The 22906-nt window shown below is 40.4% G+C and overlaps 1 protein-coding gene and 1 pseudogene across 8 annotated transcripts in view; both read left to right on the top strand.

Moving 5' to 3' along the window:
- The window catches only part of LOC137190748 (NACHT, LRR and PYD domains-containing protein 12-like), a 122297-nt gene that overhangs the window by 26966 nt on the left and 72425 nt on the right, over positions 1–22906 (top strand). For 7 of the 8 annotated variants that reach the window (XM_067600337.1, XM_067600338.1, XM_067600336.1 and 4 more), the window contains 6 exons: positions 157–203; positions 493–707; positions 1420–1685; positions 2415–2531; positions 2676–2817; positions 3715–4734. The exons of the other annotated variant lie outside the window; for it this stretch is intronic. In XM_067600337.1, the coding sequence (XP_067456438.1) occupies positions 157–203; positions 493–707; positions 1420–1685; positions 2415–2531; positions 2676–2817; positions 3715–4031 (1104 nt within the window). In that variant the 3' untranslated portion in view covers positions 4032–4734. Of the gene's footprint in view, positions 1–156; positions 204–492; positions 708–1419; positions 1686–2414; positions 2532–2675; positions 2818–3714; positions 4735–22906 lie in introns of those variants that run through there. 8 annotated transcript variants of the gene reach the window in all.
- Positions 14651–16407, top strand: LOC137190636 (zinc transporter ZIP1 pseudogene; annotated as a pseudogene).

The following is a 22906-nucleotide window of genomic DNA, read 5'->3' as shown; positions in this document are numbered from 1 at the left end:
GGAGAATGTAAAGTGAAAGAGCAACTGATCTTTTAGTCAGTTTGAAAGTGTGCAGGTGGAGTAGAAACTGAAGCCGTGAGGATCCTGTCAGCTGTACAACTGTGAGAGCAAGGTGGTCGGTTTCTGTAACTAATGATGTCACTCTCTACATTTTAGGTCTTCAAACCCATAGTGCGGGCAGAGTCTGCAAACATTTCATACAGGTAACCAAAACATAAGATGCAGAATATTTCAACCATCAAACTCGTCCACTCCTTTCAGAGATGACACTTGACTTTTAACACTTTTAATACTCTTCAAACTCCTGCAGCTGCTGCTTCACTCACATCTTGTCCAGCAGTTCAGTTTTGTCTCCAGCTCTTTAAACACTGCAGCAGACACAGCACATTTTCTTCAGCAAATTCATTCTTTAGTTTTTATTCATTCAAACCAGAAAAAAGGCTGGATGAGCTTGTGTTTGTGTTGTGTAAACAGCTCCTCTGTGTCATACAGGTTCAGGTGTCCTGGTCCAGGTGTGTTCCGGTGCACTTTTACTGGACTGGTGTTTGTTATGGCTCAGGAGGCAGAGCTGCAGTACAGGACTGTCCAATGGGATGAGAGCCTCCTACATCCAGCTGGCAAGATGGCTGCAGGGCCGCTGTTCAACATCCAGAGTCCTGACAGTGCTGTCAGTCAGCTCCACCTGCCACACTGTGAAACCATGGATGGTAAGCTGATTATTGTGCTTTTTGAGTTTTATTAAAACAACAATAAGACGCCTGTTGGTGCCCCCTACAGGCTGCAGACTTCATTACAGCCACAAGATGAACACTCAGATGACTTATCTGTTTATCTGTTCTTAGAGTCTTAATAACAGTGGAGCTAAACATGTAAACTTTGTCCTGAGGGTGGCCCTAGAGGAAAATAAAAAGGGTTCATCATCTGGGGAACATGAATGTTTTCAGTAAATTTCAGGGAAATATGATATTATACGATATCTTGTATATTAGTGGAGTATTTGACCTGATGGTGGCACAAGAGAGAGGCACTGACATACTCTGGTACTGTGAAAGAGGACTGCACATTTTACTTTGTACATACACTGTGTATGTTTGTATTTTGACACACAGTTTAGCCTGTAATTTTATTTATCTAGAAATTAGTACATTTAAATACTTTTTCTTTAACACTGTTCCATAGCATGTTGTGTTGGGACAAAAACAGAGATTAAAAAACATTCAAAGAATCAGTCCTTTTCCACAGCATTTGTCCAGGTTTAGAGTTGTGGTGTTTGCCCAACATGGGAAACTGTTTAATTCTTCACTGACCAGACTGAGTGTCCTAGAAATCAAATAAAATTAGAACATAAATAAACGCAATGAACATAATAAAATTAACATTATGAAATTGGTGTTAGTAAAATAATCTGTGTTTTCACAGCTCCACTCCCTGAAGGTGTGCTGTCTGTTGTCCACATCACTGATGATGGAATGAGCATCCTGGAGCCGCTGGAGATTACAGACACTCATGTGGTTGTGAATGTCCCTCACCTCTCTGCTTTTGGCCTGGTCTGGGATTTTGTCATGAGGTTTGCCAACATCACACGGACAATTAATGGCCAGGTTCTGCTGTTCCTCCGACCTCCGGACACACATGATCGAATACTTGATGTATTTCTGCTGCAGGACAACATTCCTCTGAGTGAGGTAAAACTATCTGTCATACAGTATGTGCTTACCATCAGCCTGAACTTATGTTTTAAACCGCAGCTATTTCTATACTAGGCCACTACTTTTATACTAACGTCTCACTCCTCTATACCTGTTATCAAACCTTCTCAAGCTGTGGTAAGAAAAGAATGATTGTCTAATCTGACCTGGAAATCGTCAGAATACTCTTACGTTTTTAGTTGTTTTTTTCTGGGTTATCTCTAGAGTGCATTATTGTCTCTCACAGTGTCACTTGTGATATCACCACTAGGTTGTGTAAATGTTGAATAGTGGGCTAAATTAATATAAAATTAAATATCTAGGTATTCCATATGGCAGCGTGATGCTACCACCATGAAAAAAAAAAAGTTTGTTCAGTTTCTTGTTATAAACTTTTCGAGTTTTAACAAGACATTTTTCATGTTATTCCAAGATATTCTCCCAGAATACATTTTTTAAAATAAACTTTTCTTGTTATATTTAACAACATAAAACTTTGTCTATATTTTCAACATAGAACTGCTTCCACAGGATCTCCTTTAAAAACATTACAGTGTTAGATGCTGCCACTGCAGTGATGGAGGCTTGTTTAATTCCACCTGTAACTCATCTAGATTTGTCTATAGCTATCCAGCATGTACAATAACAGAATATGAATAGTACAGAGAAGTCATTGTCTATCTATCTGAGAATAAACACCATAGTAAAAATGTCCTATCACTGAAGGTTAAAGTCCAGCAAGGAGAAGCTGAGTACATCAAGATCGCTTCTGACTGTCATCTCAGCACTGATCAAATTTACAGTGTTCACTGTGAACCTGAGGCCTCCACAGTACAGCCTGAGGTGAGTCAGTTCTGATAAACTTCTAATGGTTACAAACTTAATTATTATATGTACAGGTTTGGAAAAAATAGATTTATGATCAGAGTGCTAGATAAAAAAAAATTACAACAGGTATGAAAATTACACTTTTCCTCTGGTTTTCAGCATGTACCATTTCACACAAAATATGGACCAAATTTCTTCCCAACATTTGAGGTTTTCCTCACTACAAACCAAGAGAGAGTGACTTTGATGGTCCAAGACCAAGAGGGAACACAAGTGTGGAAATGTGTCGTGTGTCTGACAGGTAAAGCTTTCACCCTGCTGCAGCAGAACTTCACCCCATGTCATAGTTAAGACCCCAGTTGCAATTCACAATCCACAAGATATTATTGCTCTAACAATGAATCAAAGATCCACTTCTGGATTTGTCATGCAGCCTTCAGACAATGTTACAGAATTCTGAAGGGTTGTATTTAAGAAAGCAAAAAGATGTATTTTAGATACATCTATCTGGATGAAAAAATATTTGTTCCACTGAATGATGGAAAAGATTTTTAACACATTTCCTTTCTGACTCAAAACATAGATGGCAGCCCACCAGCTACCCGGAGAACAAATTTAGTCAAAATTTTGGAAAATGGTTAAAAATCTTTTTTATCATTCAGTGGATTAAATGTTTTTTCATCCAGATGGTTAGAGGAGTGTTTAAGGATTCTTGAAATGCATTTTAGAAAAAAGGTATGTTATAAACGATGATGGTTTCTCAAACATCACAGATTAATTATCTTTTAGAGAAACTGATGGTTATCTCTGTACCTGTTTATGTGAAAAGTGGCAGTGTTGCATTGCATTTTAATGAACTTAAGCATGACGTTAGTCATCTCAGATATATGGGCATACATGTGGTTAATATGCTCAAACATGGAGGGAATAGGTACAGACTGTTGCTCCAGACAGAAGCTTTTTGGATTGATTTTGTGCAAACTCTTACACCTAATGGCTTAAATGAGGATTTTTCTTTGACATGTTTTTTGTAAAGAAGTTGTTTTTGAATTGCCAGCTACTTGGATAGCCCCTTCCGTTCTCTTGCCATATGGAGATTTTGTTAAAATGTTCATAATTTCTAAAAGATCTCTGTTTAAAAGTGACTGTTGAGTTATTAAACAACAGTCTTTTCTTCTTTTCTCTGGTTATCTTCCAGGTCCAAGAAGGGAAAATCTACAGCTGAATCTCCCAGCAGGGAACAGCATCCCAGCAGAGGAGAGGCTACGCTTAGTTCGGAGACAGTTTGTTAGCAGTGTGTCTGAACCTAATCTAAACACGCTTCTGGATAAACTTTTTGAGTGTGGTATTATAAATGATGATGAAATGCAGTCAGCCAGAACACAAACAGGAGGAAACAAAGCTCGAGAAGTGATCGACATGGTGCGAAGAAAGGGAACTGAAGCCAGCTCAATTTTTATTGTCGCCCTCCGTAAAGTGGATCGAAACCTTTCCAGACTGCTCAAATTAAGCTGAGTGTGATGATAAACGTGTATAATAGCTGGCTCTTTTACAGTCTCAGGTTACTTATTGTTATCTTTAAATGAGATGTTTTGACCTTAAAAGCTGTGTTTTTAATAAGGGGACTTTCACTCAGGTTGTAAAAAGGGCCTTTAGAAAGAGATCCAACAAAACTTGGACTACATTGGATAGATTTTGAGCAGAGAACAATTCCACTTAGAGGTTGTGTCTGCAAATATGAACTAAAACAGATGCTGCTGCTGTTAAATGAGACCTCAAACAAAAGACTCAAACAGAAGGTTTGTGAGTAAAGCTATTGGTCTAATGCAATAATTATAATTAAAAGTGCAGTCAGACCTTTTTCTAATTCAATCTAAAAGCCTTAACTGAGTAGTTACTTATCCCTCTCAAACAACGAGAATGATCACCTTTCTAGATCTCTGCCGCTTTTTTAGAGCTTTAAGAAGGTACATTCTTAAGTAGCATATGTAACACATTAATTTGACATGTAGAGTTAACTTTGGTGGTTCTGTGTTCAAGTTCAAGATCTGTGCAGAGATGGGGTTAACTTTTTACATCAGCTCTACATCACTCCACCTAAATTACACAAATAAAAAACTCAAATCTCTCACCTCTCTGCTTCAGATTTGGCTTAAATGAAGGTAAATTCTTACTTTCCACCTGTTCTTTTCCCCCAAATATACAGTTTTTGGACAAATGTATGCAGTATTTTTTCACACATGGGCTTAATTTCCCAGTGGACCCTGAAATTTGCTTGCCGGGTAACTTCACCAGCTTCAACGTTGGTCATCATGACAAAACTGTTAAGCTCACAGAAATCTTTTATTTATTATTGCCGAATATGTTTGACGTGAGAATGGTAAAAACAAGAGTAAATCCTTTTACAACATATAGCAGTCTTTTATTGATTATATAAAAAACTTTCCTCTCAACCAGATTGACCTGTCTTAGACACATTTATCTCAATTTATTGAATGTATTCTGGATTTCACCAAACTGAAGATGATGTGGTCTGATGTCAAATGAAGAAAGAGGAAAGAAAACATATCAGCAGGTCAGAGTTGGAATGTTGTTCCTTGTTTCCACCACTAGCTGGATACAGAACATTATTGACAAACAAAGAGGCTGCACCACCTGAGAGAAATGAAGGACTGAAAAACAGATTCCTTTTGAGAAAGATTTTTGAGTTCAAGTTATACACAGAGTAAATTAGTGCACAAATTTTGTGGTGCCAGGGTAATTATAGAACCTTTACATTGAGAATACAGGAACAAACTGGAACTAAAACAGAAGACGGTGTCTGTTTGACATAAGCAGTAGTATTTTAACCCTCAAATCGCTTCTAATCTAATTTAATACCTTTTCATTTTTTGGTGGTCTGGGCTTTAAAAAGTAACCTTAGTGCAAAACTGCTGCTTCTAAAATCTTTTCATCAACATCATCATTACATCATTGTTATACCACAGTCATCATCATCTTCATCAATAATATCATCATCATATTTACACTCTAAAAACTTTTCTGACTTTGGTGACTGGAAAACTTTTTCTTCAAAAGCTAAATTTTATACCATGAGAATAATTTGAAAAAGGCTGTAAACACATGAAAACTTTACAGAAGCAGCAAGTTTTAGTTCTGACCTACATGTAGAACAAAAATAACAACAAAGTGCAGAAAACATAAAGCACAGACCAACAGGATTCATTCAACACCAATAACAAGGTTCAGTTCATGATGCGAATAAAGAGCTGATAAAACAAACTTTGAATAAATACTCTGAAAGGTCAGTGAAAGAATTACAAAATGCTGTTACCCTGGGAAAAAGTACACTAGTATTTACACAATGACGGCAACAGCAGAGCAACTGAAAGTACCTTGTACCTCACAGTACAGACTCACAGGTTGTTAAAAGGTTTGGTTGGGAAGCTCCAGGTTACAGGATGTTGAGTTCCTGCAGTGGAAACAGAGTTTCAGAGTCTCCAATGAACCTGCAGGTGTTTGGACTGTGGAAGGAATCCCGCACACATGCAAACTGTCTGTACACAGAAAACCCAAGAGCCCACATTCAGTGATGTGATGACACCCCAGAGTTTATAATGTACAGAAACAGGCAACAAAATATCAGACACAACCAAAAATCCAGAACTGGACATCAAGGCTTAAATGTGATCTTCTTTATTAAAGACTGGTGACACGACACTCTTGGGTCTCAGAGTGTTTGGCTATTCTGTAAACACATACGCCAGTTGCTCCTCTTCTCTTGTATTTCTGATAGTGAGTGTGTGAAACACGCCTGCTATTACCATCTGTAACTACCAGGTGTTACCAAATCAACCAGGACTGAAATCTGAAGGGTTAGAACTTTAAACATTAATTTTTATCTCCATCAGGCATAAGCCTAGAGGAGATATTGTGTTTGGTTGTGTGTGTGCGTGTGTCTGTGTGTCAGCCTAATACTTTTTGTGCACATTTATGACTGTATGCTCAAGGCATACATTTTATACTGCTATTGACAGCTGACTCTTCACTCCTCCTAACCAGCTGGTCGGGGCCGCAAATGATCAACAACTGCAGCAAAAGGCATTTCCGGCAATCAGCTACGCTAAAAACAAGCCTTACCTAGTTTGTTGCAGGCCACATTTTGGCCTTTGTCATGGCTCAAATACTGACATCCACAACAGTCCCTAACAATGCTGTGCTTGGTGACAGCTACTTATCTGGAGCTTGAAGCCTCTTTTGACTTTCTTCATGGTCTTCAAGGGTGGGAAATAACTTTTTAAAATGTGAACATCTACCAGCTGCTGACGGATAAGCATTCAAATTCACCACCTACTCAATAGTAAATCATTATTTTGTGTCTGAAATCTACCAGCCATGTTCATATTTTACCAGCATGTGGCTGGAGCTAATTTCTCAGTCTGCCTTAGACACACCTTGTCTTTTTTTGTAGAGGATCACATCTGCTATAATATTTAGCTGATGACCTGACAAGTTGTCCACACTTCCACCCATCTCCTCATCTCCACTGTCCTCTGCATTGTCACCTGGAGGCACAATAAAAATGTCTGCCCTCTCAGTGTCAACTGATGTTACTAATTCAATCTCGTGTGTGTTTGATGTGTTTTTATTCTCTCTTCCAGCACTCGGCACTCATTTTTCTAATGGTTGTAAATACAGCTCGTTGAGTATTAAAGTGTTTTTAATTTCAAACAACTGAATTTATGTGTTGTTTTTTTTATGGCTCAAGGAGCAGTTCAGGTCTTAAATCTCCACTAATCAATACAATAGTTGTATTGACACTGAATTGGAAGTGAAAGGTGTCACTTACAGAGAATTCTCACCAACTCTGCTGAGCTTTTTTCTCATTAAAACGAAGATGTTTCCAGGTTCTAACGAGAAATGTAAAGTCACATTTTTCACTAAGAGGCTTTTCTGTGCTGCCATAGTCTGAATATTGTATGCTCTTCAAAAACATATGATGGAAAAAGGAATGCATATTAATGATGAAAAATGATAATAAAAAGCCAAGTGATGATAGTTTGCTGATATATTCACCCTGTAAGAAACTGTTCTTTTACTATTCCCAGAGCTACAAATCTCATTATGTCTTGTACTTGTGGTGTATGTTCATATTGTTGGGCAATAAGACAACACATGAGTACAAACAGACTGTTTCTTTCTGTCAGGGTTTTTTCTTCATTCTTTGTCTGTGATCTGAATCTTCTCCACATCCACTGGTTTAACTCTTCAGCAGTTTTGTCATCCTGTGTTGACAGAGATGGTGACAGCAGATCAGTCTCTGCAAATTTACAGACATTTGAGTTGTTAATTTTGTAAAACGACAGTTTACTGTTTTTTGTTTTTTTTTAATTTTCTTTTTATTTGCCATTTTCACATACATTCTGCTTACAACTGGTACACAATGACGTATTCTTTTCTCCATATCTAATATTGCAATATTATTCATTTAAACATGACAGTCTTCCTTAGTTTTTTACTTTGGATCCAGATAGAGAACAACTGTGCCTACTCATACATATCAAGAGGAAAAGTAAAATAAAATAAAATATAGAATATATTATTCATATACCTATGGTTATATATCCATACATGGATACATATACACATGTCCAGAGCACAATAATTATTCACAATCTTCCATACCTCATGGCCAGTTCAATTAACAGAGTTCTACCATGTGATCAATTTTGCAGATATTGTGAAATAGAATGAAATTTAAAAAAAACAAACAAACAAACCAAAAAAAACCCAACCTTTCAACATCTGTAGCTATGAAATATGAACTAGGGTTCTTTGTTCCTATGATGTACATCTCAAATAAAGTCTAATCAAGTTGGTTTTATGTACTCTATCCAATTTTCCCAAATTCTTTCAAATCTGTCCCTCTCCAGTCTCTCATTGAAAGTTAACTTTTCCATCCCATATATATTGTGTATAATCTCAACCCAGTCCTCGACCTTAGGTACCTCATTCTTCAACCACTTTCTGGTAATCGCTTTTTTACTTGCAATCAGCATTGTTCTGTAAATATATTTGTCCCCAAATCTTGTTAAATCTATGCCCAATATCCCCAAGTATAACACCTCAAATGTAAGTGGAAGATTTACCTTCAATACTTTATCCATACACTTTTTAAGCTCCTGCCAGTAGGTACGAATGGAGGGACAACTCCAGAATACATGGAAGTGGTCAGCTTTCTCAGCTCCACACAATCTCCAGCACTTTGTATCGTGATACTTTGACTGTGCTGGTGTTCTAAAAAATCTTATAATATTCTTCGACCCATGTTCTCTCCAAGATAAAGAACAGGTTTTTCTCCATTGCTGTTCATGTATCTCTTCCCATTCATCCACTGATATAACAATATTTGCATCCCTCTCCCACTTCTCTTTTATATACACTGTGTCTGTTCCCTTTAAGTCCTCCACTGCCTTATATAGTCTTGAGATAAGCTTTGTTCCCAATTTTGATTCATATGTTGCAATGAACATCTCAATAATTTCTGTCCTCCTCCCGTTTATGACCCCCCTCATTGTTTGCTCCAGATAGTTCCGTAATTGCAAATACCTATATTGATCTGAATTTGTTAGGTGATATTGGTCTTTTAGCTCCTGAAAACTTTTAATTTTCTTCCTACTTAAGAGCTTCAGGAATATTGTAGGTCCCCTTTCCCAATTTTTAAAACTCTTATCTATTCTATTTGGCATGAATTCAGAATCAAACCCAATCCATCTTAATAATCTACTTTGAGTTTTCAAGTCGTTTTCCGCAATTAATTTGAACCAGATCTTCAATGATATATCCATCCATGGGTTTGCCCCTTCTCTAATGTGCTTTCTCAGGTTACTGTCCCCTATTATAGCCTGTATTGGGACCCCATCTGTTGTGCCGGCCTCTATCTCTTTCCATCTCGCTGAGTAGTAAGGATTGTATATATTCAACAATGTTTTTATTTGTGCAGCTTGGTAATAGCTCTTCAGGCATGGAAGTCCTAACCCTCCTTTGTTTTTGGGTAACTGCAGCGTTCTGTACCTGATCCTCGGTCTTTTCCCCTGCCAAATGTATCTAGAGATCATTTTATTCCATTCCCTAAATTCATCTTCTTTTAACTCCACTGGTAGACTCTGGAACAGGTATAAAATCCTCGGCAGTACATTAATTTTTATCACCTCCACTTTTTGTGTAATGCTCATATATGGTATCATCTGCAAATAGAGCTATCTTTTGTACCCCTCCCCCTATATCTACACCTGTAATATTTTCATTGTGTTTTATCCAATTGCTTAGAGGTTCCAAAAATATAGCAAAGAGAAGAGGACTCGCTGAGCAACCTTGACGACAGCCTCGTTCTAGTGTGAAAAACTTTGAAAGACTCCCATTGATCCTGATCCTAGCTGTTGGTTTATTATACAGGGCCTATATGACTTTAATAAATGTCTTATGAGAATTGAACCGATCCAGCACTTTATATAGGAAGTCCCACCCCACCGAATCAAAAGCTTTTTCTGCATCTATTCCCACCACTACTGTCTCTATTTTATTTTTGATTACATGTTGCATAACATGTAGGGTGCGCCTGATATTGTCTTGCGTCTGTCTTTGTTTTATGAATCCCGTCTGGTCTAAATGTATTATTTCTGGCAGAATTTTTTCTAGTCGTCGGGCTAAAATGGCTGTAAACAATCTATAATCTTGGATGAGGACGCTAATAGGCCTATAACTGGAGCATTCCTGCTCATCCTTTCCCTCCTTCAGAATTACAGAGATGATGGCTTCTCTCCATGAGTGAGGAATTTCCCCCTCCTTCAACACCCAGTTAAATGCCTTCCGCAGAAGTGAGATTAATGTTACCTTAAATATTCTGTACCATTCTGCACCCGGGGACTTGTTGGCCTTAAGATTTGAGATTGCTTTATTAACTTCCTCTTCTGTAATTTCAGCAGTTAAAGCCTCATTCTGTTCTTCTGTTACATTTGGTAAATTTAAGTTCTCCAAAAATTGATCCATCTGAGTTTTATCACTAGCTTTCGGTTGGGCATATAGGTTTTTATAATAAGTTTCAAAGCATCTTTGTATTTCCTCTGTTTTATCCACTGTTGATCTTGTATGCGGATCTCTTATTTTGTAAATGTTATTTTTTGCCTGCTGTTTTTTCAGTTTATATGCTAGCAATTTTGTTGACTTACCCCGCACTTCATAATATCTTTGTTTTGTAAATAACAGTTTTTTTTGGATTTCCTGTGCGTAAATCTCATTTATCTCTGCCCTCTTTCTTTTTATTTCCTGATATATGTCCTCTTCCAATTTATCTTTATGTTCTCTTTCTAGCCTTTTTAGATCTGATTTTAATGTGTCAAGTTGTAGCTGTCTCATCTTTTTTAAGTATGCTGATTTGGCTATTAGCTTCCCTTTCATCACGGCCTTACACGCATCCCACAGTACAGATGGAGACACTTCACCATTGTCATTATCCTCTATATATGTCTGAAGTTCCTTCACTATTTCCTCCTTTGTGTGTCCTCTTAACATGTTTGAGTTTAATCTCCAGATTGTTGTTTTTTTCTCGCTCGCCAGACGTAGTGTTAAGTAAAGAGGGCTATGGTCTGATAGATCCCTTACTCCTATATCACATTTTTCTACCCTATACCTATCTTTATTATACATCAGGAAATAATCAATCCTTGTGTGTATGTTGTGTGGTGGTGAATAGTAGGTGTAATCCTTACTTGTGGGATTCAGATCCCTCCAAATGTCTACAATTCCCAGTTCAGACATCATCATCTTAATTTTTTTACTGATTGCACTTTTTTGTATCCCACCTCCTGAGGCATCCAGCTGTGGGTTTAGTCTCTGGTTCAAATCACCTCCCGCAATCAAAATACCCTCTATCTCTAGTGTCATCAAATCAAACATCTGTCTATAAAACTTCCAATCCGAGCCTGGTGGGGCATAGATGTTAAAAAAAAGTTACCACCTCCCCCTCAAGTTTCCCCTTAACCATGATGTATCTACCCTCTTTGTCCCCTGTCACAGATATCTTTTCAAATGAGATCTTCCCTGAAATCAAAATAGCCACCCCTCGCCGGCGTCCTGATTTGTAGGACAGGAGGCAGAGAATATTTGGTTGTAACCATTTCTTGTCAGCTTTGCATGTTCCTTCTCTGTCAGATGAGTTTCTTGTAATAAAATTACCCCTACCCCTTCTTTTTTCATCTTAATAATTATCTTACTCCTTTTGGTTGGGTTAAGTACACCATTTACATTATATGAGGCTACTTTAATGCAGTTCTTGGATGTTGTCATCGATCTCTGTTCCACCTCAATTGTGTCTCTCTCCTATCCTCTCCGTCATATTTACCCCCCCCCCCCCCCCCATAGCTACTGAAACAGTAATGAGCATTAAACAACTTATAACAAAGGTTTAACTTAAGTACCTTTAAACAGAATACTGAAAGAACTTCCTTTGGTGAGGTCTGTCTATTGACCTTCTCTGAGCTCTGGTGTTCAGTCCACTCTGAGGGATGAGCACTGCTCCCTAGGGGCAGAGGGCCCTTGCTGCTGAAAACAGCATCGTTCATAAGTTCGCAACTGCATTTAGTGCTTCCCCGACGTCCTTGGCTTATGAGGTTATGAATTTAGCGACTAAAATCCGTAATCCGTGTAGTCTTATCAAAATTGAGTATACACATCTCTCACCTCGTAGGCTAATGTTATTTCCTGGAAACAGTCAAATCTTAACCTTTTATAGTGTTGTTTCATCGGGAATCCCGGTCTCTCCTGAAGGCTTGCAGTTTCTGTTTGTATCCCGGCCGTGTCTCCGTTGTCCCGCGGCCCGTCTTGGCACTGCCCGACGACCACATTAGTCGTTTAATCCGCTCCGTCCAGTTTTCCTCCGTTGTCACGACCCCCACCTGGAGCCCTCGGGACAGCATGTCCTTCGTCGCCTCCTCCGCTGTGTTATAAAGGCATGTCTCCCCCTCGTAAAACACCCTAAGTTTTGCTGGGAAAGGTGTCTGAAAACGTATTTTCTTTTCTCTCAGTACCTTTTTTGTGTCCGTGTATTCCTTGCGTTTTCTCAGGACCTCTGGTGCATAGTCGTGATCTAGAAACACCTTCCTCCCCTCATATATGAAACCCTTTTTCTGCCACACAATCTTGATAAGTTCTCCATTACTGCGGAAACTTTGCAACTTCATCACGATGGATCTTGGAGGGGAGTCTTTGGGAGGTTGGGAGACTAAAGCCCGATGGGCTCTTTCAATCTTTAACTCAAGTGATGGGGGTAAATCCAGCTTCTCCCTGAGGAGGTTTTCGATGAACGTAATCATTGATTGAGCATTACTCTCCACACCTTCCTTCACCCCATGGATGCGGATATTTTCCCTCCTCTCGCGGCCCTCCAAGTCCGTCATTCTGGTCTCAACCCGCCTCTGCAGCTCCGCGAGTTCCAACGCGGCTTCCTCTAGGCTGCAAGTGCGCTCCTCTGTTTCCACAATCCGCTTTTCGGCGTCATCAATCCTGTTGTTTGTCTTTCTGATATCATCTCTGATTTTTTTAAAGATTTTCGAAGTTCTCCCGGCGAAACTCTGTTATCTCTTGCAAGATTGTTTCCAGGTCTGCCATACTTTTAGCGGATGGCTGTATCACTCCTCCCTCTCGGCTCGGTTGCGCTGCTAACTTGGCATTCACTCTCTCAGTTGTAGACTCTGATAGCTCTCCAGCTAACCCGCGTGGCTCGCGTGTTAGCTTAGCTGGCTTGTTGTCCTGCTCAAAGTTCATATCAGCGTTTTTATTCGACTTTCGATTTTTCTCTCTGGTCTTATCCATCGCCCTTTTAAAACACTTTCAAATTTATCATCCCTTTCTCTAACTGATAGGTTTGTAGGGCTTATTTAATATCAATGACGGGGAGCTCACATCTTATGCCGCTGCCATGTTGGTATCCCGCCGGAAGTCTCTACAGTTTACTGTTTTATACTTTTCTTAGAGCCAGAATGAGAGTTTTCCATATTTCAGAAAATGACACTGAAGAATGTTTTGCAGCTTATGGTAAATCATTTAGGGGGAAATTCACTATTTTATCTTTGTTAAGTTGTATTTTTCATTACATATTTATAATTTAAGTTAAACAAACATAATAAAAATATATTTTTATATTATATAGAATAGTATAATATTAATTGATATGTATGTAGAACTTTAAAAAAAAAAAAAAAGGTTGCAAAGTGCTTCACAGACATAAAAACAGAAAATACACAGTGCTGATACAGAATAGAATAAAGAAAGTGAAATCCAGAAATACAATAAAAATAAATAATAATAATATTTTAAAAATTATATAAAAACCAGGAATAAAAGGATTAATTAAAAGCTAATTTATAAAGAGTCTTTATTGTGGGATATTTTTAGAAATGTATAATATTTCTTAAAATTTCCAAATTTCCATCTGATTTTAGTTTCTGCGTCAGAATAGCTGACTGACACTTCAACCCCTTTCATAGTTTATACTTTGAGTGACACTTCAGCTGACACTAACCTCTACCAGCCCCTCTATTTCAATATTAATATTTTAATTTCAATATTTCATACACATATTAATATTTCAGCTCCTTTCAGCACTTTCACTTTAAGAACTGAAACATGAACTCCCTTTCAGTGCTTCTATTTAACAGTCAATTAATTTTCTTTCAGTGCTTTTGTTTCAAATCCCACTTCAACTTCTTTCAGAGCTTCAACTTCATGTCCAACTTCAGTTCCTTTATGTTTAAATTCAGAGGCTCTGAGGACAAATGTCAACAACTGAAGACATGTTTGATGTTTACAGTGTTTCAGCAGACATGAGAACACTTAACTTCTTTCAGCAAATATGTCAGTTTCTAGTTTGTTTATTATTACAATGATGCAGCATGCCATCATATCACAGCTTTCCCCTCTTGTCATTTTGGTTTAAACTATTAGTCTCTTTTACATACATCACACAAGATCTCTGGGTAGTGAAGTCCATTAACACTTGAAGAACAGCTTATTCTCGCTGTCACCTGGAGTCGCCAGCATCTGAAATTAATTGATATTTTACTCAAACTGCAGCAATCATGGCTGAACAGTTAGAGAGGACATATTCTGCACATTTCCAGGTCTATATTTATGTTCTGGGGCTCCACTGGAATATCTTTGCATGATTTACAGTTAAAAACTCCTTATTTATCTTATATTGGCCCTTTATGCAGCCCATCAGTTCAGCCTGATTGGTTCTGATTGGTCAGCTTCAGGAAGCTGCGTCTCGGCCAATTTCCAGATGCTCATGAGGCTACATCAACATCCTACATCAGAACAGGATATAAATAACAGAAAACCAGTAAAAGCTGAATATGTCCTCTTTCAGTATGTGCAGATCTACATGCTGGTGCAAAAAAAACATCTTTTTCTGTGTTCTACTCTATAATCTGTTAGTTCCAAGTCTTTTTTCCCTAGTTAGGCCCAGAATAGCAATTTTCTTTTTGTCTATTTGAGTCATGGTGGCAGTTTTGAAAATTGTTTCATCAAGGAAATATTAAGGGTGGAAGAGAAGTATGTGTCACCTTGTTCACCGGGCGTCTCAGTCGATCACACTCATGGTGGTTTCACTCTCTTTCCTCACTTAAGCACCAACCTTGCTCAGATTATATTTTACGGTCTCCAGGGAAAGTTAAAGGTTGACAGCAGTGAACCCAAACTTAAAGATGTTTCTTCAGAAACTAGAAACACAGACTCTCCAGGCAGCTGTTTGGTTTATCTGGACTAAACTGTGTTCTTCTCTCCTCGCAGCTGCAGTTCCCTCTGCCTTAGTTCATCATGGCGATGGGCTTCTTCCTGGTCCTCGTCCTCGAGCAGATTGTCCTTGCCTTCAAAGACCAATCATCTTTGCACCTGGAGGAGCACCGGGCTCTGCTGGTGGACTCCAGTGTCCAGCATCACTCCCATCACTGCCACCGCGGGTCGGAGGAGTCGGATGGTGGACACTTCCATGTGGACTTTGGCTCCCAGTCCACCCTACGTGCCTTCATCCTGGTCCTCTCACTGTCTCTGCACTCTGTGTTCAAGGGTTTGGCAGTGGGGCTGCTGGAGGAGGGGAAGGAGGTGCTGGAGATCTGCCTGGCCTTGATGAGCCACAAAAGCATCATCTCCTTCAGCCTGGCCTACAAGCTGTGCCAGGGCCAGCTGCGGCGGTCGGTGGTGGCCGGCTGCCTGCTGCTGTTCACCATCAGGTCCCCGCTGGGTATTGGCCTGGGCATCGGCCTCACCAAGACCAAGGAGTCTCCGCAGCATCAGCTGGCTCGCTCCACACTGGAGGGGCTGGCGGCAGGAACTTTCATCTACATCACCTTCATGGAGATCCTGCCACACGAGCTCAGCCATGGCAGGAACCCCATCCCCAAGGTGGCCATGCTGCTGGTGGGCTTTGCCGTGGTCACAGCTGTGCTCTTCATCTGTACCCATGGCAACACGGCCCCTTGGCAAGAGAGACTTCTTGACAAGAGTTCACATGTTCAGAATCTGCAACAGCCATCAGATGCTACACCCCAGTGCGTCTGGTTACAAACTACATTCAGAATATGTGTGAAAGAAGCCCTTTGTAGATCTAAAAATGCAAACTTTATTTCTTTTTAAACTATCGTGTATATTCAGTTTGTTTTAAGGGCGTGAAACACAAGGTCTTAAAACGGATTTTCCATTCAGTCCAATGGAATCACAGTGATGAGTAGATTTACGTGCGGCATGATGTAAATCAACAGATTTTTGGCATTGAGTTAAATTATGGTAAACTTTGACCTGTGAATTTGCGCTGTTGACCAATAGCAAGCCATCTTGACAGTGCTGACCTTCGAGGATACAGAGAGCCCAAAATGGAGGAAGCTATTGTAGCTTATTGGCTGTGTTGCACAATTCACTTTTATTTAACCCCCTCTGTCAGAGTTAAACTGCTCCACTAAAGGTTTGCAGACAGTTATGAGACAGGAGTCGAGGGTACGTATTTTTCTTTTGCATAAAGATATTGTGTTATTGGTAAAGTGGTGAAGTTAATTGCATAGATTTATTTTCCTATTAGCAACAGAGCTAAGATAACAAGTTTCCTAACTGACTGTTAGCAAGCTTGTTAGTAATTAGCTCGCCAGCTACAGCAGTTGACCATCTAGCCCCAATTAGCCCTTGGTGATGTAGTCACTACGTCACCAAGCTTCTGGCTCCGCCTGTTTCACGTGGACAAGGGAATGTCACTTTATGGTGTGACCACCTTTTTTCTGAGTATCAATTACTCAGCCTCTGTAGCCCCTGTTTGAGGGTAAAGTTATTTGATAAATTTATAATGTAGTATAAAGTCAAGAGGTTGTGATATGCACAACAAGTTAGCAAAGCTGTAAACAGAATCACATTCCGGCACATGCTCAGTGGCATCTGCCTTACACTGAACTACTCCCGAGACTGAAAACATGATGCTGTTATTAGTCTTTGGAGCTGTTTCTAAACAAACTAACATGACCAAACTCTTCATAATAAAGGAATATGTCACCCAGTGCAGTGATGTGGCTCACTGACGTGTTTTTAATAGTTTCTGGACAACAACAGAGGTCTACAGCACAGAGGAATAAGATATATCAGGCTTTGGATACACACACTTGTATAATACTTGTTAGTAGATCAGTTCATTGTTGGTTTGGATCCAAACATGAGATTTTTTGACAAGAAGCCTGTAGGCCTAGATGTGAACCTCTTGTATCCTCTCTGGTGTCAGAGTTCTGCTCTGTATGTTCTGTAAGCTCTATATGTTTTGAACTTTTTACATTTGCCAACGCAATGTAATTGGGAGAAGTCTTTTGTAATATATAAACCAGGAACCAGGATTGCAAGGTGACGTCCTCAAAGATATTACATTTTTAGTGATATAAAACAGAGAAGCAGCAAATGTTTCATTTTGTGCTTCAATTTCAGTGATTATTACTACAGTAATCCTGCTTAACGTTTGCTTTTACTGCCTCAAGCCTTTATTTTGTTTTCTTTCCTGTATTCTGGCGCTTTCACTGTCACATGTAATATGACTGGACCTATTTGGCACTATTGGCCACCCCCCAAACATGTAACTGATTATTGTTAAGCATCCAATGTACAGTAAAGTTGTAGAATATACCGTTTAGGCAAAATGACAACTTCAATATGACATTTGATGACTTCTATGTGTCATCAATCATCTCATATGATCACAGTCAAACTGAATATTTACAAATCTATCCACAAGAACTGATATCATATGATGTGACATATTCTTAATCATCTCCAGTTAATTGTTCCAAAAACAGCAAAGAATCTGCTACTCAAAAATGTATGATTTCTTTAGATGAACCTCCTTTCACTTTTGTTGAAAAGAAGTCTTTTATTTAGTGGAGGCTCTGCAGAGAAACACTGTGCTGAACAAACACAATAGGCCAGTTGTTGTTGTTCACATAGTTCAGTCAGAGAGTATTTACTACAGGGCTCAACACTGATATGTCAGCGCTGGCGGGAGGAAGAGCAGATCTGGTTTATTTTTGACTTCCTTCAGCTTTCATTAACTGGATTTTATGAGCTGAAGAATTGAGCAGAAAATCAGCTGGTGATGTGATGATACTGATGTTTTAGAGAATGACACCTTGAAATGTATTTTTGTTATTATAACACCAAAGTCATGACTATTTGAATCATTGTGTTGAATGTATGAAATACAATATGTGTTATATTTTGTATTGTGACGATACATGACATAAAACAGATTACAATTCTTAATCTTTTTTATCTTACACATTTTTATAAATCAGTTTACTATTATTACTTGTCTTACAAAAAATTGTGAAAGTTAATTCTTGATCTTAGAAACTGCAGTGTTTTTTATTTGGGTTTTTTTTGTTAGTTATGGACACATGATTTTTTTTAAATGATTACTGCAAAGTAATGCTATTATTTATAGCAAAGAGACTGAACAGTGTGAATGTCACGCTTCATCACGGCTGTTGTCCTGTGTGGTTTTGGTCGCTCTTATCAAGTGTAGCTGTTGACAATGCTTAATAACGACAATTAGTTAGCTGTTGGTTATGTTAGCTGTCAGCTGTATAAGTTTAATAAAATAACAAGGTTTAGTAAGCCATTAGCTATGTCAGCTGCCAGCTGACTATGCTTAATATACTAATGAGGTTTAGTTAGCCATTAGCTATGTTACCTGTCAGCTGACTGTGCTTAATATAATAACTAGGTTTAGTTAGATGTTAGCAATGTTTGCTGTCAGTTGACTACGCTTAATATAATAACTGGCTTTAGTTAGCCATTAGCTATGTTAGCTGTTGGATGACTACGCCTAATAAAACAACAATATTTATGAACACAAAATTAACATGAGTGATAGTTCTCATTCATATATTATCTCTCTTTTTCTCACACACACATACTTTTATTTCTGCAAACCAGAGTGGATTTACAGAGAAATAGTAGTTACCTGGATGTAACTAGTTCTATGAGTATGTATGGAGCTCTCTCACAGGCTTCATCATTGCCCTACCCCAATGAGGCTCTGCCTCGGCACCTGAGGAAAGTCCTTTGCAGTCAGCTTCCAATTAGGAGGTAAGACTCCAGCGTCAATGCTACTCATCTCACTTTGACACTCAGCAACAAACAACTGGGGCCAGCTGGGCTTGTAATTAGAGGGCTCCACATGTACTCTTAGAACTGGAGTTACATCCAGGTAACTACTCTTTCTATCTCATACATGCTCCGCCCTCTAACGGACTTTGCTATTGGTTGTTACCACGGGCAGAGCATTAGGGATGAGATGTACCCCCAGCCGGGCCTGAACCGACACTAGTCCGAAACCAGCCAATCAAGAAACAGCAGCAGTCCAACAGTCAAACACCACACTGCAAAAAAACAGCGAACTATCTATAATAGTTGGGCCTGAACCGACACTAGTCTGAAAACAGCCAACCAAGAAACAGCAGCAGTCCAACAGTCAAACACCACACTGCAAAAAAACAGCGAACTATCTATAATTTACAATTTCATTTAGTAGACACTTTTATCCAAGGCAACGTACAGCTCAGAGCTAATGCAACACTAGTCAGGAGAGAGCAACACAAGTGCTATAAAGCTAAGTTTGAGTCTGTTAGGACATAGGTGTTCTTTTTTTTCTTTCTTCAGTCCATCAAGAGCAGAGGTGTTCATGAAAGAGCTAGGTTTTTAGTCTTTTCTTAAAGATTGAGAGGGACTCTGTGGATTGAACAGCGTTTAGTAACTCGTTCCACCACCGTGGAACTACAGAAAAAGAGTCCACTTAGGGCCCTTTTGTGGTGGTGGTAACAGCCGCCTTTTTATTGGCAGAGCATAGTGAGCGGGAGGGAACATAGACCTGAATGAGGGAGTTCAGGTAGATGGGAGCTGTTTTAGTTGCTGTTTTGTAAGTGACTGTCAGGGTTTTGAATTTGATGCGGGCAGCAACTGGGAACCAGTGGGGGGAGATGAACTGTGGGGTGACATGCTATTTTGGGCTGGTTGAAGACCAGATGTGCTGCCGCATTCTGGATCATCTACAGAGGTTTGGACGTACGTGGGGAGGCCTGCCATTAAGGAGTTGCAGTAGTCAATGCATCTGTATGAGAGTCTGTACCAAGAGTTGTGCAGCATGCTCGGACAGGTAGGGTCTGATCTTCCTGATGTTGTACAATGCAAATCGATATGACTGAGCAACTGATGCCATGTGAACCTTAAAGGTAAGTTGGTCATCAATCATGACACCCAAATTTCGGGCAGACTTTGTGGGAATTGGTTGGGTTGATCTGAACTGGGTGACAAAGAGCTCGGTCTAAGAGAGATTAAGTTGAAGGTGGTGTTCTTGTCACACAAGTGTGAGGTTCTTTTAAAAAATACCAGCTTGAATTTCCACTGTTAAAAAATACAACGCACGCACAGTGACAAAAAGCAAAAAGCATGCAGGGCAACTCACTAAAACCAGATGCATATAATAAAAATAAGACATGCAAAATATAAGATCAAGTAGGACTACAATTATGCCTCACTCTGATTTTTCCCCCTTCTTTAATAATGGTCGTCCCGACCAGGTACTCACTGCGGTACCTGGCTGGAAGTAACCCAAAGTTAGTTCGCTCTGAGCGTCGTATAACTGGAGGCTCAGGCTCATTACCAGGGGCTGCTGGTTCTTGTGGAGGGTCAGGTGGTTTGGCCTGAGCTGGCACTGTTGGTGTTGTCAATGGCTCGGCGGCTGTCATCCTCAAGCCACCAAGTGGGCGGAGGCAACTGGCATGACTGATCCATTGCTGGAGGACCCGATACTTCTGTTGGCTCCTGGCTGTCCAGCAACATATTTAAAGGGCATGGGCGCAGATTATTTCAATGCACTGTATGTGTGGGTGCTTCCTTACCCTCTGGCCGGAGGACATAAACTGGGTGATTTTCTCTTAACTGTGTTACCACTTCAAAGGGTTTAGGGGTCCATTTCGATGCCAGCTTCCCTTTAGCCCTCCTGCGGAAGTTTCGAATGAGCACTTGCTCACCTGGAAGAAGGGGTACTGGCTGAGCTCGTCTATTATAATGGGTCTGGTCTCATTCCTGTCTGTGTTGAGTGTGTTTCTGTGTAGCCTGGTATGCATGGCTCTTGGCTCTTTGGTGCTGCTTTACCCAGCCCTGTAGCATGCAGGGCTGCACGGGGGGGCCAGGCCAGTAACCCAGTCCACAGGCAGCCTGGCATGCCTCCCAAACACTACATAATGCGGTGTCATCCCAGTTGTGCTATGGGTGGTGTTGTTGTAGGCCTGAAGGAGGGCAGGCAGCTGGTTGGGCCACTGTGCCTACTCAGTCTCAGTCAGAGAGTTTAACAACCTTGGCAACATCTGGTTGAATCGCTCACAGGCCCTGTTGCCCTGGGGATGATAGGCTGTTGTGCGGCTCTTTTGGCATCCATAGAGCTGACAAAGCTCTTTCAGTAGTGATGACTTGAAGGTAGCCCCCGAGTCCATTAGAATGCGTTCTGGGCAGCCAAATGTCTGGATGAGGCTGCTGTACAGGGCTTGGGCTGTTGTGTTGGCAGACTGGTCCTTGGTAGGCACTGCAAGAGCATACTTTGAAAACAGGTCAGTCATCACCAAAATGTAGGGGTACCTGTCATCTGGGCGTCCCAGGGAGAGGTAATCCAACCCCTTCCGCGATGACCCAGTCGGAATCCACTGGTAACATTTTTGTTTTCTGCTCTGGTAACTGGGACAGGGCATCGGCATTCCAGTTTTGGGTACCTGGGCGGTACTTGATGGTGTACTTGAAGTTTGCAAGCTGTGCCGCCCACCGCTGCCTCACTGCTCCCAGCCAAGCAGTCTCAAGATGTACCAAGGGGTTGTTATCTGTGAAAACAGTAAACTCCACACCACAAAGGTAATCTTTAAATTTTTCAGTAACTGCCCACTTCAGAGCCAATAGCTCCAACTTAAAGGAGCTGTAATTCTGGTCATTGCGCTCCGCTGGGTGTAGGCTACGGCTGGCATAAGCAATTACCCACTCCTTTCCTCCTTGCATCTGGGCCAGCACCGCTCCCAGCCCCTTGAAACTGGCATCAGTGTACAGCCGCGGTCTTAGTTGGATCTGTAGTCACGCCTTGCTCACTGATGACATGCCCCAGATAGGTCACCTCTCGCTGGAACAGATGGCACTTTCTGGGCTGTAGTTTCAATCCATGCTGATGGAGTCGCTGGAAAACCTCTTCCAGGTGGCGCACATGGCTGCCAAAGTCAGGAGAAAAGACCACCACATCATCAAGATAAATCAACAGTGAATCATTTACCATGTTTCCCAAGCAGCATTGCATCAGCCTTTAAAATGTTGCTGGGGCGTTGCACAAGCCGAACGGCATCCTTTCGAATTCGTACAAGCTGAATGGTGTTGTGAAGGCTGTCTTCTCCCTGTCGGCTGGGTTCATTTCCACCTGCCAACAGCCACTTGCTAAATCCAGTGTGGAATACCATTTGGCTGATTTTAGCCCGGTTAGTGACTCCTCAATACGGGGTAAGGGATAGGCATCTTTGTGTGTCAATGCATTCAACCTCCTGTAGTCTACACAAAACCTCCAGCTTCCATCTTTTTTTCTGACAAGCACAATAGGGGCCGCCCAAGGGCTTGCACTTTCTCTCACCACACCACTGTCCAGCATGTTCTGCAGCAAGGTTTGTAGTTCAGCATACAGATTTGGGGGGACAGGTCGGTACCTCTCGCGGCTGAACCGGTAGGAATCTGGTGTTTCACCACACCAGTGCGGCCGAAGTCCTCATCATGGCTCAAAAACACCTTTG

The sequence above is a fragment of the Thunnus thynnus genome, chromosome 10 (genome assembly GCF_963924715.1).
Source record: "Thunnus thynnus chromosome 10, fThuThy2.1, whole genome shotgun sequence".
In the NCBI taxonomy this organism is placed as follows: Eukaryota; Metazoa; Chordata; class Actinopteri; order Scombriformes; family Scombridae; genus Thunnus; species Thunnus thynnus.
The sequence above is the reverse complement of the archived record's forward strand: the minus strand, read 5'-3'. Positions and strand labels throughout refer to the sequence as shown.